At 43.8% G+C, this 17,553-nt stretch overlaps 1 protein-coding gene across 2 annotated transcripts in view; it reads right to left on the bottom strand.

The window, feature by feature from the left end:
• Window positions 1-17,553, bottom strand: part of glra3 (glycine receptor, alpha 3) — a 219,878-nt gene that overhangs the window by 151,128 nt on the left and 51,197 nt on the right. For both annotated transcript variants that reach the window (XM_078282385.1, XM_078282389.1), the window contains exon 2: window positions 5,287-5,354. In XM_078282385.1, the coding sequence (XP_078138511.1) occupies window positions 5,287-5,354 (68 nt within the window). The remainder of the gene's footprint in view (window positions 1-5,286; window positions 5,355-17,553) is intronic.

Here is a 17,553-nt window from a genome sequence, read left to right as displayed (position 1 = left end):
ACTGTAGAACATCTCTACTCACACTGTTCTGAATTGTCCAGAATAATTGACAAAGAGAAATGGGACAAATTTGGCCTATTTTATTAATCTCGTGTGTCAAGGAACACAATAATTTAGTATTGATCTTGATAATTCAAGAAATGTAACCATTCTTTTTTTTATTCATTTACAGAGAAAACATAGCTGACATCTGCAGAGATATCTCACATTTACATCAACTGAAACCAGATGATGACAGTATCTCAACCAGTAGCAAGCAGCTAAAACTAGGGGAGACCAGTAAGGTCTCTCAAAAGAGTATTGACTGTGCGATAATAAACTTTATTGTCCAGGGTTTACAGGGTCTACATCCTTTTGCAGTAGTAGACCAATCTGTTGGAGCAACTTAAGCCTAATTCTACTGTAATGCAAAAAAATACTGTTAAAATGAAGGGCAGGGTATGCAAAGCAATGCAAAATATAAAACACATACCCACAACAGACTGCTGGACTGCACATTGGCATAGTTTTATTGGAGTGACCGCTCACTGGATTGACCCTGACAGTCTTCAGAGGAACTCTGTAGCACTTGCTTGCAATCCCACACATTTGATGTTTTAGCTGGTGCTCTCAATGACATCCATGCAGAATACAATATTCCTGAAAAAAATTGTAAGAGCAACAACTGACAATGGCTCCAACTTCATATAGGCCTTCAGGGTTTATGGAGATGTTGATGAAAAAATAATATGGACCCAGCTGGAGAAGCAAGCTCACCTGAAGAGGAACAAGAACAGCAAGCGAAATGACTTCTTGCCTGACATGAAAATGCCTCTTCATGCCGACGTGGGAAAAGAAGCACAGATCCTGTACAGGTCCACTAACGTTACTTAAATACCACAAGGTAATAATGTTACCTACCATTAAAGTATGTAGGGCAGCAGAAGACGGGTTATCAAGTTACTGTTTACAAATCCCGTAACTAACAGAGGCGTGTTCAGAGCAAAATTGTGGAATGTTAACTTTCACTTTTGTTTTCACAAGAGACTCTGTGGGATTGAGTACATGCTGCTGGTCTGTTGGTCATCGCCAAATGACAGACATTATGCAATGTGCACATCGGCAGCATTAGAGATCCATTTAGATACATTTCTATACATTGACCAACTTTTGATTTTGCCTTTTTTTTTGGCCCTGCCTTTAGTGCACACACTGACTTACAGAAACCTATAATTGCTGTCTACAGCTGCCATCAGCAGGACGGAAAATCTGCATTTATAATTTTGGAATGTGCTCCCGCTGTGTGCCGGTGGTTGAACATAAATGTGTTTCCCATCGAGGGAACCTAAGCAATGAGGAAACTGCCACTCTTGTCAGCAATTGCACACCACTCTGCCTCACTTTTTGGTGTCTGTAAGTAAGCCAGAAAAAGAATGAAAACAGTTATCGATAAGTCATGCTGTATTATGGCAAACTAACCCCAATGAGTTACTGCCAAACACCCACAAGTTTCATCTGAAATATTCATAATGGACCAAGTGAATAAAGCATGTCAGTTTCGTGGATTGATGTCATTCACTCTCCCCAGCCCATCCCACACCCAGCAATTTGTTCTCAACAGGAGAACAAATTCAGCTGGCTGCGCATTGTGGATGGGTCAGGGAAGAATAAATGGCTGACTTTCTATGTGCAAATGGTCCTTTGAGATGCATTAGGCAACACAGGTGCAGTTTAATAATGCTCAAGCCTACCGTCAGAAAGTCATTTTTCAGCACCTGATGCAGGGCTTCACAAGTTTCAGATACAATCTTGCAGACAGTGCATGCCCCTGTATTGAAAGCTCAGAAAATAAAAACATTTAGAAAACACAAAAAGCACAAGTTTTAAAAAATGAAAAGGTGCCAGACAAAACAATAATATACCATCACAGCTACACACTTGTTGCCAAAAATCGGAGGGTCAAAGACCCTGTGATGTGATGGCCCGTCTCATTTTGTTGTGCTGCCTGGTGATCAGAGGTTTGACCTTTCCAAGGAGGATATCAGATTTCTCTGAGGTGATCCTGAGCATATGCCTGAAGTTGGCCCTGTATATTGCCTATCAACATTACAAAACAGAACAGTTAAGGCATGGAAAATTAAGGCAGAACATTGTGTAACGCTGTAAGATGTGTCATGGACCTAAATAACACCCCCTGGCTTAAATAGCCTATACGAATAGGCAGCTATGGCCCATGCCAACAAGCCAATACAGTAAGGGCGTTAGTTACACTAAGGAGCAATCAACTAGTTCATTCTTCATGCAATGCATTTGTAGATTTCAACTTTTCTGGTGCCGAGGCATATAGGAAAAACATCCAGATAAGACCCAATTATTGATAACACAAAAGGTTTTCTAATTATTTGGTGGTCCCGACAAATGTAAATGCACATTGTCCGGTTTTGCAACATTGGTCATCTGGCAACCCATTTGGCCCATATAACAAATCACTATTCTCTTATCAACCCTTATGATGGCAATGTGACTGAACGTCACTGTCATTATGAGCCCAACTAAAACTATCGTACCGGAGCCAGCATAGCTTACAAACTTTCTCAACTCCCACTTCATAGCTTTGGCTCCAGTATGTACCAACAGGTATTTGATTTACAACATTTGCTACTCACCTCCAACTCCTTCTGCAGTCTGTACAGTCCATACTCCCCATGTCTACCCTTCCACAACTTTATCCAAATGCGTTTGCCCTCTGTTTCTTCCTTTTTTCTGTGCAGATGGTGACGCAAACAACAACAACAGCAACCTCTCGTACCTCCATGTTTGCTTTGCTACCGGCGTCTCGTACCCTACCATGAGAGCTTGTGTTTTCATGTGAGTTTGGTGTGTTCAGTTCGGTTCAGTTGCAAGTGACAAGTCCAGTAGTGTGTGATCCCTCGTCTTGCCTAGTTGTTGTGTGATCCCCAATTTTTCAGTGGTCATAAAAAATCTACAAAATCCATTGGTTAGTCTATATGCCCAGTCTTTTCATAATCTGTTAGGATTTTAAAAGTTGTCTGGTGTATCCCTTAAAACAACTCATTTCTTCATATTAATTAATGTACTATTTTGAACTACACCTAAGTCTTAGGACTTAGCCTGATATAGATTTTTTAAAGATAGATAGAGATATTTAAAAAAATAAAATAAAATAAGCCTAGATCACAAATCAGTCACTTCAGCACAGCCTAAGTAGTCTCTTACCTTGATTCTGTATCACCAAGCCCCAATATACAGCGGTGCCCCAAAATTGATTATTATGCTTTATCACAACTATAATATTCTAAGCACATTTAATTAAACCCCTTCCCCCCTTCAGACTGGGAACCAGGAGTCTCCATTAGAAATTAAAAAGCAGTACATCCCAGAAAAATACTAAAATACTGAAGAAAAAAAACAACAAAAAAAACTTATGATAAACCACAACCCTGTTTCTGGAATCAACTCCCTCTTATGATTAGGGAAGGTAATTCCGTAGAAACCTTCAAGTCCAAACTCAAAACCTATTTATTCCCAATGTCAACCCTACCACCAACTCTAGCACCATCTAGCTCGGGACCAACAGAGTCTCTTCTCCTATCTTAGCTTAGACAGTATTAAAATATAAATATGCCGTTGGGAACCAAACATAGGGATGCCTCCTGGTTGCTGCATGTCTAGACTCATTCTGTGTGCTCTCTGCATGAGTGTGTACGTGGCTGCATATGTCTATCTGAGTATGTGTGTTGTGCTTGCACGGCTGTGTATGTGTGTGTGTCAGTCTGTCTTTTCTCCTTCTCGTGTTTGTACCTGGCTGTGAATGCGAGCGCTGTCCTTGTTTCTGTGGACATCATCGCCAACCGTGGCCCCATTTCTCCGCATTATGCCTCTCTCTACCTCATTTGTTTTCTTATGTCATTGTCATTGTCCATGTTACTGTCCACTCCGCTGTTTGTCCCGGCACATATTGCACACTCAGCTGTCCTGGTGGGGGTTCCCTCTGTGACTTTGCCCGCCCACGGTTTCTTCCATTTTTTTTTTCCTAATAAGGTTTTCTTGGGTGTTTTTCCTTGTATGCTTCGAGGGTCTAAGGTTGGTGGTGTTGGGTAGGCTAGGCTATGAAGAATAGGTAGAATAGGCTTGCTATGTATTGCTAAAACATGCTATTGTGTGTCTTGTGTTATGTTCTGCTTCCTTGTGTTCTATGAGTCATTGTTGACCAGTTAGATCTAGTTAGGCTCATTCTCTGTAAAGTCCTTTGAGACATGCTTGTGATAAAGGGCTATATAAATAAATGACATGAACTTAAACCCTCTTCACTTCTCTCCTTTACGCTCCTCTTGTTTCTCTCTTCTTTCTTTCCTCTCCCCTCAGTTTCCCTCCCCTCCCATTTGAAAAGGCATTTATACATAATTTATATAACATCCAACAGCATTTTCCTAAGTTCATATTATGTCACTTTCACTGTCATGAGAAAACCTCCTGACTCCACTTTTGGCTTTTTTGGGGGACGGATCATAAGAGCATCACTGGTCCATCATTCTCTTCCCGCTAACTTTACTATGGTGCATTCTACCTTTCATTCACTGAGCTGACAGTGACAGGCTGATTATGTTGTGTATTAATGGTGACTGAGTGATGACTCCTAACAAATGAACATGGAAAGGCAGCACATCAAACATGCAAAAGTAGGGCTGAACTAAGTCAAACTTAACAAACAAACAAAAAATAAAGTCCCTAGAGGCAGATGCAAAATACCACAAACTGATTCATTTATTATTAATATTGATATTATTGATTATGAGTTGAGAATACATTTGGGGCAGAGAGCATGGAAGCCTCGTGAAAAACTGATGTTAAAAATGTTCACCCCATATGTAAAATGCCAAAACCGTGTTAAAGATTGTATAAAAAAAAATATCTCTAGTAATACTTTGTGTCCATATTGTGAGGAGCAGGGTGGTGGGTGGAGAATGAGTGGGTTGGTGGTGGTCGGCCAGTCTAGGTTAAAACTGCAGGGCTGTTTTTTTTTTGTTTTTTTTTCTATCCCAGTCCGTCTTTGCACCATTAATTTCTGATTAACTTCCATGACCCATAGATCAATGAAACACATCAAAACCCCACTGTGCAATTAAAATCCATTGTATAATTTCAAAAATACAAACCAAGGCTTTTCTTAATTTCTAAAAAGTTGACTTTTTGAAGAAACAAGGTTTATGTACAACTTTTCTATTAATTATGTTTGAAAACCAGCTTTGCGCTAATTTAGTATTATACAGTATCTCTATTACGTACCATAGTGGTTTCAGCAATGGAACCGAAGCTGTTGATGAAAATGTTACAGGAAACATTGACCGGAGGACCTGATGGATAGAAAGAGAAAGACAGAGTGATTAGTGAATTAAAAAGAAGAAGAAAAAAAAATACATTTTTTCGGGATATCTTTGGTGACTCAACACAACTCCAATCCAATAAACACAGTACTACTGTGTATCATAGCATAATGAGAGCAAGTTATCAGCTAAATGCAAATTGATGAAAGTAATTTTTCAATTGTGTTTCAGACAAAAACAGAAAGTTTTGCTTATTGTATTTTCTCAGGCAGATTGTTCCAAAGTTTAGTTTAGCATAAAATCACAATCTTTTAATAAGAGAAGATAAGATAAGATAGCACTTTCTTAATCCCCTTGGGGAAATTTAGGTGCCACAGCAGCAACTGGCAAAACAGTACCAATGAAAACAAGTACAGTAAGTACAGTGAGATAATAAAAGAGAAGAGGTAATAAGATAAAATAATAGAGGTAATGTACATAATATAGATACTATAGAGACAGTGCAAAAATGCAAATAATAATAAGATAGGTTTACATACAGTAGGAATTTGCCTGGGTGAGTTAATTTACATAACACAATAGCAGTCAAGTAAATACTAGGGCTGGCCTGAACTATTCGAATATTGGTTCATTACGTTGGTATTTGAATCTCAATTAAGTGTTCTAGAGCTTTTTTTTTTTTTTTTTTTTTAAACAAAAGTGGCCTAAACTTAAACACATTTTGTCAGCAAAAGCCTATCTTTTAGATAGAACATTTATTGTTAATATGTGGAAATGTGAAAAATAAATTATAGCTGGTTATGGTTAATGCGTTATAGATATGCGCCGCGCATCCACATCGCTTCGCCCCAGAGCACAGTGCACAACTTTCCACGTGGCCGGTGAAGCTAGAGAGGCAGTGTCGGCTTCACGAGGGGGCACCAGCGGGTAGTGCCCCCCCACTTCATTCACTGTGCCCCCTCACTTGTATAAAAGCATGTCAATGTTTTCTCCCATCAGTGTAAGTCTAGCGATGACTGAAATCCATTGTAAATGACTGAAAATCTGAAATCCATTGTAAAGCTTTAGCTTTTACAATGCTGTGACCTAACGCTTTACGTTTTTACGTCGTCGTTTTACGTTTTAAGTTGTTCAAGTTCAGCACCTCCAGTCGCAGACAACAGCTCTTCTAATGGTAATGCATTTTCTACTTAAGTGAACTTTTACGTAAGCCTGTGTAGGCCTAAATAACATTGTTATCGTGTGCATACTGGCCACTGACTGGCGTAATTATTTGGTATATGCAAATCCATGAAAATCCATGCCCCTGGGAGAGTGTTCTTTTTATTTAACATTCAGTCTGCAAATACAAACACAGTGAGATTATTTGGATATTTTGTCTGTGTTGTCAATTTGCTGTGACCTCGTTATGTGTTACCTTATGTGTGTTTTGAGTAAAACATTTCAGTCAATGTAAAACGTGCGTGTCCTTGCATTTATTTACACCTAAGTGATTTCTCCTTGTGTTTTTAGTCAGATTATTAGGAAAGCGACGAGAATGCACTATTTTTGTGATTTTTTCTTAAACTTTTCTCCTGGGGAGCATACCACCGAATGGTTTCACTTTCACTATGCACGACTACGTTGCCACTTGCCAGTAATTTGGTGCCCCCCCGCTATAAGCCTCTTGCCCCCCCTGGATATTTGTTCTAGCGCCGACACTGTAGAGAGGGCAAAGATACCGAAGAAATCAGCAGTGTGGGAACATTTTAAATGACCGGATGATAAGAAAAATGCTCAGTGCAAAATATGCAACCAGAAATTGGCATCCCATGGAGGTACGACAAGTTTGATGAATCATCTCAAATAAGTATAGTGATCGTTATCCAAGTATCGCTCGATAGGCTACATGCCCTACACATTATGCTAGGCCTATCTCCAGTATACATTATTAATACAACATTGCCACCTACTGGATATATTCTGAACTACAATAAAGAATATGCTTAACATTATGGTTAATTATGAAATGTTAATATTATTGTTTTTAACAGTGTTTTTGAGAACGAGTATTTGGAAAGTCGTTCGGAAACGCCAAAGGGTATTCAAAGCCTGTAAAATGGTATTTGGAGCAGCCCTAGTAAACACATATTAACAGACAAAATGTACCTAGTAAGAAACTGAGTACTTTATACAATATACACAATATATATTTCATGCATGGTTTCAATATCCGCAAATTAATTATCCACAAAACATTTCAGATTATGCAGAGATGTGTAGTGTGCATGGACATAGTCCAAATATATACATGGGTTAGGGTTAGATACATTAGGCAACTTTGCACATTGGTGGCCCCAAATGATGGTAAGACGTTTTGTAACTGTTGGAATTTTGAGGACTTAAACATGACATTTAATTTGTTACTTTCTGTGTGGAGAAGATTTCCCATCAGTGACCATACGGACACCAGAATTTAATTTGGACAAATAGGGTGAAGCCTGATAAGACTACTGGATTTTTATAGAAAAACCTAGCATAGTGCCATGCTCAGTAGCAGACTCAAAGTAATCAGGTAGTATAGATGTGATTGATGGGTGGGATTAGTCGTTAGTGTGTCTCTGTATGTATTCAAGGGTGTCACAGTGGTGACTAGATGGTGAGGGCCACAGCATCAAGGAAGAAATTCTGGTGACGAGATCATTTGGTCATGATTGACCCAACAGCATTTGCCTAAAGGAAGTTTCTGGAACAAGTATTGAATGGGTTGGCTGGGAACCTCCCAGAATGTTTCCTTGCTGGAGTCATACAGGTCTAAGGGGTTAAGGGGAGGTGACAGTCAATAATCCTTGCCCCCTATCTCCACTTTTATTTTCATTAATTATTGAACCCCTGGCTGAATCCCTCAGATCCAACAACAATGTTTGTGGTGTAATGGTAGGTGAGAAAGATCATTGCATTTCGCTATATGCTGACGACGTCCTTTTATACTTTATAGAAATTTCGATCCCCACGGTTCTGGACGCCTGCTACAGCAATCTATCAGTGTAGAAAAGGCCCCAAAGTTACGAGTTAGAGTATTAAGTACTGTCTCCCATATGGGGCTTCTATGTCTGATGTGCTGTTAGGTATCTGTTTATTCAGTGCTGGTAATTTTATAGGGTGAGCCAACCCACGTGATGGCGTTATATCGTAACTGATGTCACGCAGTAAAACGTCGTGTGCTTCAGTCAAGTGATGGGCTACGGTTGTGCAGTGCAATAACTTTATTACAAGTGATCTGTGCGTGAATGAAAGAGTGAGTATTTATCCGCTGCATTACTTGTGGTATTGTATTTCCTTGTGTTGATGCAGCTATAGATAACTTCTGTTAGCCAATGTGAAGGAGAAGTCAGAGCTTAGGTGCTCGCCATGTGATCACTACGCTAATGATAGCTGGTTTCATGCACGCTAGTTATGGCCCTCGGCTCACCTGACTCTGCACGTCGGATCGAAATATGTCATGTCGAGTTCAAAACATGTTCATACATTTATTACCTGTTATTGGTACTGTTAAGAGTGGTTTATGATTGAGCTAAAATACGAAGTGGTTAGTGTCAAGTGTTGTTACCTGTGCTGATATTGAAGCTCACTCGGTGACAGGATGTAGCATGCCTGTAGCTTTTCACAATAAAAGCATCCTGCCGGTTCGTTAGCGGGGGGATTTAACACGAATTATAAATAACAGGAAGTGTTATGTCAACATTAGCAGTAACTTAACACAGTGTTAATATGTCTGAGAAACCCGTGTAATGAGTGTTTTGGGTTTGTTTTTGTTTCTGTGATAGTGTAAAGGAAAGAGAGAAGTGTAATTGTAGCCAAGATTACTTCCTCTGTTTACAATTACTGTTTATACTAGGTTGGTAATATTATGCATATTACTGCATATGGGTGAAATTAATGTATGTTTTGTTATCATTCATTCAGTTGTATTTTGTTATTCTTTCTTTATAGGAAACCACAACCATAACATCTAGTTGTTATTGCATGAGCACTGGAATACCTGTATGTGTTGCTGCAAAAGGAGAAGTAAAGAAAGGAAGTAAACTGCATATCTACCTCTCTCAGCCCTTTATTTATCCATACTCTGGGAAACGTGGCCTTAAGTGGTGTTCTGGCCGACACCCCGGGGTGAACCTAGTGACAAACACCGAGCTAGCGCCCGGTCTGAGCATATTATTATTATCGCCACTACATTTGATGGTCCTTCGAGTCGGATCTCACTGGGTTTACGTCAGAGATGGAACCATTTCCAGAGTATGAGGCTCGTGGTGCACGCCCCAGACGACACATTCCTCCCCCTGCGCGCTATGCAGATTATAATGTGGATCATCTAGGCTACATCAGTCAGAGATACGGAGAGGAAGTAGAGACTACTCACCAGGAGGGTAAGGCCAGGATGACCTCCCTCACCTCCCCTTATGACTCTCCCCCACCAAGTCGCCTGCAGAGGCGGGATGCTATTCTTCAAGAGATGGACTTGTGCTATGGAGCCAAGAGCCAACAGCACATCCAGGAGAATCAGCTAGCCCCCCCGCTGTTTCCAGAGAGAGAGCTTAGGGAACGGTTACAAGATTACTCTACTCCCCTACCTCCAGCGCTGCACCCCAGACATCCACATTAGGATTGTAGAGCAGAGTTAGAGGACATTCGTCATGAGAGGCACCTCTTTCAGCAGACACAGCGGCGCATGTCATCAGATCTAGTTGAGTTTAGAGCACTGCGAGCAGAAATGAGACAGTTAGTGGATGCTGTCCATAACCTACAGAACCCATCTTCTCTTCATACTCGCAAGCCAGAGCTAATGGTGATGCAGCCACAGCCACAGCCACCGATTGGAAGTGAACCTGATGGTGAGGAAGAGGATGACTGGCCTGCACCACCACCATGGCCTGACCCAGTAGGGGAAGTGTTGCTGCCTAGTGACCCACCAACGCTACATCACCTTAATAGGAGAGTAGAAGAGCTTCCATGCGTTAAGGAAGAGGCAGTGCCACCCCCAACTACTAAGCTGTTTGTGGGCCAGCCACAAGTTCAACACTCATCACGTGATGCCCCTTCTGCTATGAGGCCATGGGATGACACTGTCCATTATCCACCTCCCTGGTTTAAGCCTGTTCATCCTCCGCCGTGGCCACACAGTTGTCCTCTAGCTGAGCTCAAGTGTCCTACAGCTTATGGTGGTCACAGGAGTGAGTCTGGCTGCAACCCAGTGCTCCCACAGCAGCATCCAGGCACGTCATGGACACAGCCATTGCCCTCCAGACTGCCTCAGGGCAAGAATTCCATCGCCACAGAGCCGAGTTACCATGGGCCACGCCCAACAATCCCCAAATTCTCAAGAAGGGACCCAAGTGAGTTTGCGCGGCTCAAGATCTCACTGGAGAACCTCTTACCACATGATGCAACCGAGCTGTTTAAATACCAAGTGTTGGTCGATCACCTGCACCTAGAAGAGGCCAAGTTAATAGCAGACGCTTACCTCAACTCTCCAATGCTCTTCTCAGACATGATGGTCGCCCTGAATGACAAGTTCGGCCAACCACATCAGATCGCACTGAAGCGTATTGCTGCTGTGATGGACTCACCGGACGTCAGGTGTGGAGACCTTGCTGCATTTGAGAAGTTTGCGCTCCAGATACAGTCACTTGTGGGAATGCTGAGAACACTAGGCCCCGAGGGAGGAGTGGAATTACAGTGTGGCTCACATGTTGCTCGTCTGCTAAGTAAGCTGCCACCTGAGCAGAGAGCAGAGTTTCGCCGCTGCATGTTCCATCAGAGCACACAAACCCACACCTTAACTGATCTTTCAGAGTGGCTGAAATATGAGTCCTGGTGCCAGGACTCCGAAGAACAGTTAGCCATGAGAGGGGCTAGGGAGAAGCCGGTGTCCAGACCTGAGGGACGGCAGGGTAAGCGATCCATCACAGTTAAGAAACCCGAGGTTCCAGTGCCAGGTTGCTCCTTCAAAGGGAACAAGAGCAAGCCATACTGTCCGTTCTGCAACAATGAGGAGCACTACGTCAGTCAGTGTATAGCGGTATCCAGGCTAACCAAGGATCAGCTGACAGAATGGATAAAGAGTAACAAGAGGTGTTGGCGCTGTGCACGGCCACACCAGGCGGCCCAATGCAACTTGAGAAAGACATGTAGCCTCTGCCAAGGGAAGCACCTCCAGGTGCTGCATGAGGTCAATGTGAAGCCACCTAAGGAGTCAGCAACAACACCAGCGGTGGAGAGCCGTGGCACAAGGGCCACGACAGAGGTGCTGTATCTAGACCAACCCACAGAAGGCAGCCGGGTCCTTCTGAAAGTTGTCAAAGTCTGCATTCACCATGGTGACCAAACACTCAACACCTACGCCATACTGGACGACGGTTCAGAGAGAACTATGCTGTTGCCGGATGCAGTAGAGAAGTTAGGTGTGCAAGGGACCCCAGAGGACCTACCCCTACGCACAATTAGACAGGATGTGCAGACCCTCCGCGGTGCATCAGTGTAGTTCTCCATTTCTTCTCCTGCAAGGCCAAAGACCAAGTTCAAGATTACAGGTGCTTTCACCACTGCTTGCATTGGACTATACCTACCCATACCTACTCCATGGAGCAACTCCGGAAGAATTACAAGCACCTTATTGGCCTTCCCATACGGACCCTCACAAACGTTAAGCCCTTGCTTCTCACTGGGAGTGACCACCCCCATCTCGTCACCCCCATTGAACCCGTCAGGTTGGGACCTCCAGCAGGGCCTGCTGCCATTCGCATGAGGCTGGGCTGGACGCTGCAGGGCCCAGCTAGTGTAGTCTGTCACCTCGCCCGACCACAGCAGTGCCTATTGACAACAGTAGCGCCCCAGGTGAGCGAGCTGATGAAACACGTTGAGAAACTATGGCAGGTCGATATTGTTCCATTCCGAAGTGAGAAACTAGTTACTCGTTCAAGGGAGGACCAAGAGGCCATCAGCATCCTCAAGACCAAAACCTTCAGAGTAGAGGTCGACGGCATGCTACGTTATGCCACCCCGCTGCTCTGCTGGAGGGACATGCCGCTCCTTCAGGCCACTAAAGAAGCCGTCATGCCCAGTTTACAAAGTGTAGAAAGGCGACTGGCCAGAGACCCTGCACAGGCTGAACCCTACAGAGTGGAGATGGAGAAACTGATGAAGGCAGGGTCTGTCATCAAGTGTGGCCCTGAAGTACCAATCGAGGAAGGTCATGAGGCATGGTATATCCCTCACCATATGGTGAGCCATAATGGCAAGAACAGGCTGGTATTTAACTGCTCCTACCAGTATCGAGGGCAGAACCTGAACGACTACCTGCTGCCTGGGCCGACCTTAGGAGCATCACTTCTGGGAGTCCTGCTACGCTTCCGAGAGCATGCAGTGGCAGTCAGTGGAGACATCAGAGGCATGTTCCACCAGGTTTGCCTCCTCCTAGAAGATCGTGCCCTGCCCAGATTCGTTTGGCGGGATGTCAAACGAACATCCGGTGTATGAGTGGCAGGTGCTACCATTTGGAACGACGTGTAGCCCCTGCTGTGCCACGTTTGCCTTACAGCACCACGTCATTGATAACAACCAGCCAGATGAGGAGGTGAGGATCTCAGTCGAGAAGTGTTTTTATGTGGATAATTGCCTCCAGAGTGTCCCCACCATCGCTGAGGCGAGGCACCTTATCGACAAATTATGAGCCCTCCTAGTATCTGCAGGCTTTGAGCTGCATCAGTGGGCCAGCAATGAACCAGATGTTATAAGTCACCTACCAGAAGAGAGCCGCTCGGCTAGTGTTGAGCTATGGCTGGCTCAGAACAAGACAGATGCCCCAGAATCCACTCTAGGGCTAAGCTGGCTCTTCCACACTGACGTCCTAGGCTACAAGCATCGCCATGTGGACTACGGTGTTCCTACTATGCGCAACATATACAAAGTGCTGGCAAGTCAGTATGACCCCTTGGGGTTCATCTTACCCTATACCACCAGGGCTAAGATACTTGTCAGGCACCTTTGGGACAAGCACAGGGGATGGGATGACCCACTGCTACCTCAGGAGCTTCTTCAGCAGTGGAATGCCTGGGAGGAAGAACTACAGGTCCTGCCTCAGGTCACCCTGCCCCGGCCATACTTGTCGAAGGAGGTGGACATCTCCGGTCTTCACAGAGAGGTGCACATATTTTGCGATGCCTCCGAAGAAGCTTACGGTTCGGTAGCATACCTCCGGACCACTGACAGACATGGTGGAGTGTATCTGTCATTCCTGATGGCCCGCTCCAGAGTCGCTCCCAAGCGATTTCACTCTATGCCCCGGTTGGAACTCTGTGCCGCACTCACTGGTGCACAGCTCTCACAGGTGCTGGAGTGGGAGCTTACCATTAACATTGATCAGACGATCCTATGGTCTGATTCCACAACGGTGCTGACATGGCTGAAGTCTGAATCCTGCCAATTCAAGGTTTTTGTCGGCACCCGCGTGGCCGAGATACAGGAGCTGACCGACAGGCATGTCTGGAGGTATGTTGATTCAGCGAGGAACCCCGCTGATGACGTGACGTGGGAAAAAGCTGAGGGAGCTTGTCGAGCCCAATAGATGGAGCCAGGGACCCTCCTTTCTCCTGCTAAGTCCAGACTCATGGCCAGAGGACCCTGCTGTGGATCAAGCCGAAGATGCCTCAGAGCTGCGCAAGTCTACCTTCTGTGGGGTCACCACAGCTGCATCGAGCCAGCCTACTTCAGATCTGAGCCAGTACAACTCTTGGAGGGAGCTGCTGGAAGTGACAGTGCAGGAGTTGCATGGGGCGGCCAACTCTACTTATTACCCTACTGCTGAAGACTACCGCCAAGCTGAGCGGGTGATCCTCCAGAGGGCTCAGATGGATAGTTTCCAGCAGGAGTACAGCCTACTGAAAGCTGGTAAGCCAGTCCCTAGAAGCAGTCGACTTCTCACTCTGTCTCCAGAGCTGGTTGAGAGTGGAGAGCTCATCTGTGTTGGAGGACGACTCCGTCGAGCAGAAGACCTAGAATTGACAGCTCTTCATCCAGTCATCTTAGACCCAGGCCATCGAGTGACTAGGCTTCTGATCCAAGACTTTGACAACCGCCTCTGCCACCCAGCGGGTGTTCGCTGAGTTTCAACGCTCCTCCTGGATCCTGCGAGAGCGTGAAGCTGTTCGGCGCCACCAGTACAGCTGCGCTGACTGTCGGTGATAGAGGGCCAGACCCGCGGTACCGAAGATGGCAGACCTGCCAGCAGCCCGTCTGCGCCTATTCAAGCCTGCTTTCTATTCCACAGGGATGGACTGCTTCGGGCCATTCGAGGTCAAGGTGGGCTGGCGCCTGGAGAAGAGATAGGGAATCATCTTCAAGTGCCTCACCACCAGGGCGGTGCACTTGGACCTCCTTACGACCATTAATACGGACGCCTTCCTGATGGCCCTTCGTTGATTTATCGCCCGCAGAGGAATGCCTGCAGAGCTGTTCTCCGACCAGGGGACAAATTTCAAGGGAGGTGAGAGAGAACTCCATAAGACCTTCATGGGAATCTCTCCCTAACTACAACAGCTTGTGAATTCGCCCCTGAGTGTTTGTTAAATATTCTGGTTTATTTAGCTAAAAAATGTATACTATTGTTATGGTCTACTCCACAAGTACCCTCTACAAGTATGTGGCTGTCACAGGCCTCAATCTTTTTACCCCTGGAAAAACTGACTTATGACTTGCATCAGAAATCGAACATATTCTGGAGGACATGGTCACCCTTGTGGTCGTACCTAGAGAGACTCTGACCGGACCCTGTATACCTGACCCTGTACATTCTGTATACTTAGGCTACTTAGCTGTTTTTTTTTTTTTTTTGTTTGTTTTTTTTGTTTGTCTGCTTGGTTGCGTCTATGTTTACTGTTGCGGGGGGTGGGTTGATTGCTATTGTTGTTGTTATTTGTCTTTATTGTTATTTGTAATAATGTGCAATAAAAAAAAAGAATGGAAAAAATCCTTGCCACTTGTTTCATGAAGGGCTGCGGCCTTGGATACAGTAATCAACCGGACTGTTAAAGGTCCCATATTTTACACTCTCCAGTGTTTTATTTTATGTCTTGAGGTCCATTAAAAATGTTTGTGTGGTGTCATGTACCAAAAACAATGTCAATCCAGTTTACATGTTTCCAGCATCTCTCTGAGCCTTAGAACAGGTTGTTTTTGTGCTGTGTCTTTAAGGCTCATTAATATTAGTGACCCTTTGTTCTGAATGGCTAACCGTTTCGAAAATGAAATGTGACACACCATGTCCACCAGCTACAGGTGTTTGACTGTAGCGAAAACTCTCCAGTAAATAAACAATGACAATTGCTCAACAGAATTTGATCCAACCATACTTGTTTGAGCCAGAGTCAGATCCCAAAACAGTGAAGACAACAAACCACTGCCACAACCAAGAAGATCACAACAGAATGTTTCAGAATGGTAAATTCTTTAAGATTCTCACTGAAGGATCTCTGAAATCCTTTTACAAGACCTGGACTCCCCTCCTAATCTTTATTAATGATCTCACTATCATTCCTGATGCTGATGGTGTTTCCTGAATAGACTAGTGAGAGGGAGAGAGACCCTCACTATTCCTTCCCTACAATCCTCTTACCTGTCCTCTATTTTACTATATGCCTTTTTTCCATTTCATCTATTTTAATTACTATTAGTAGTGTGCTTGCTGTAGGCAAAGCACACTATTACTATTCTCTTTTTTCTGGCAGACATTTTTTTGGCACCTTCATCTACAGTTTTTACGTTACATAGCCATATCATACATCAAAATGAGCGTTCTACGTCAGGTGAGTGGGTGTGTATTTGTCTTGAGGTTTCAGAGATATTAACTATAAATCTAAGCTGATACTTATATCTTATCTGGCAACCCTTAATGGCAGCACAAGTTCTGCTACAGGAAGGATGTGTAGTTTATGTGTGTGATCCGGTTTTTCCGCCATTGACGTTTATCTACGCACCGGTGTTATGTCCAAACTGGTTTTCAAGCCAACTGGTTTCCGTACCTAACAGCAGCAGTTGTGGTCTGCCTCTGTCAGCAGATTTGTCACACATTCACAAACATCTCATATCTACTGCAGCGAATATGATTGTATAAGTGAGCACTACATTACAGCCACCTACAAAAAAAGAAATTTAAGAAAATATAATCTTTGCAAGATCGCGTCGAGCTGGATTCGATCTCACTAGAGCAAAAGTCTATATGTCCCAAACCACCTGCCTATCACTGCAAACCACTCAAGCTTTCACATTTGTCCATTTCCGTCACATATTGGTAAATTACGTCAGCATCCAGGTAACATCTTGTTTTGGGTTTACTTAAAACAACTGCTTACCTTGGGCTTATCTTAAAAATACCTGAACATATTTATCAAGGTTTTTTTCTCAAGGCTACAGCCATATTGACCACTACATTACAGCCCCCTACGACACTACACATTATGACAAAGAAATACTTTTAAACAGTGACAATCTAACTCAGACTGTCAAAATACACTAAATAATTGCTAACACTGAGCCACAGGAAGAGTAGAATACAAGTGGTAATATTCTACCCACAACACAGTACTGAAGGCATGGACTTAATGATTTACAGAGTCATTCTCCTTCCTTTTGTGTATATTGTATAGTAAAATACAGAGGCACCCACTCAGACCTCTTTATTTGCCATTAAGTGCTCGTCAATACCATGTTATTTAAGAGCTTTACTCCCAATGCCATGCTTTTCAAATGTATAATGTCCACGCCCACATTTTCTAAATTATATTCAGACTATAGTCAGGATCAAGCAATTAAGTAATCACCAACATCTGGCACAGGAGAGCGAGTAAGGAGAATGGGGCAGGCGATAGGACTTTTGCTCAGTAGCAAATACTAAGGAAGCAGCGATGGACCCTCGGAAAGTTAAGGAAATCTTTGACTTAAAGCTGAAAAACATCTACCCTCCAAACTCCACCAAAAATCAGCGTTACGTTCTTAAACGAAGGGCAGAGAGTTACCAATTAATAAGTAAGGCAAACCACACAACAGCACTGTATCCATTGCGTTATTGAATTTTTAAATGTCATTTCAAATGTTTATGGCAATGCAATCCCTAGATGGGGAACTTTATTACCAGTGCCACAGAAAGCGCAATGAGCAGCAGCATCATCTTGCGAAGGTAGTTCTTACTCCACACAAA

The sequence above is a fragment of the Centroberyx gerrardi genome, chromosome 3 (genome assembly GCF_048128805.1).
Source record: "Centroberyx gerrardi isolate f3 chromosome 3, fCenGer3.hap1.cur.20231027, whole genome shotgun sequence".
Classification (NCBI taxonomy): Eukaryota; Metazoa; Chordata; class Actinopteri; order Beryciformes; family Berycidae; genus Centroberyx; species Centroberyx gerrardi.
This window is presented reverse-complemented; position numbering and strand designations above follow the sequence as displayed.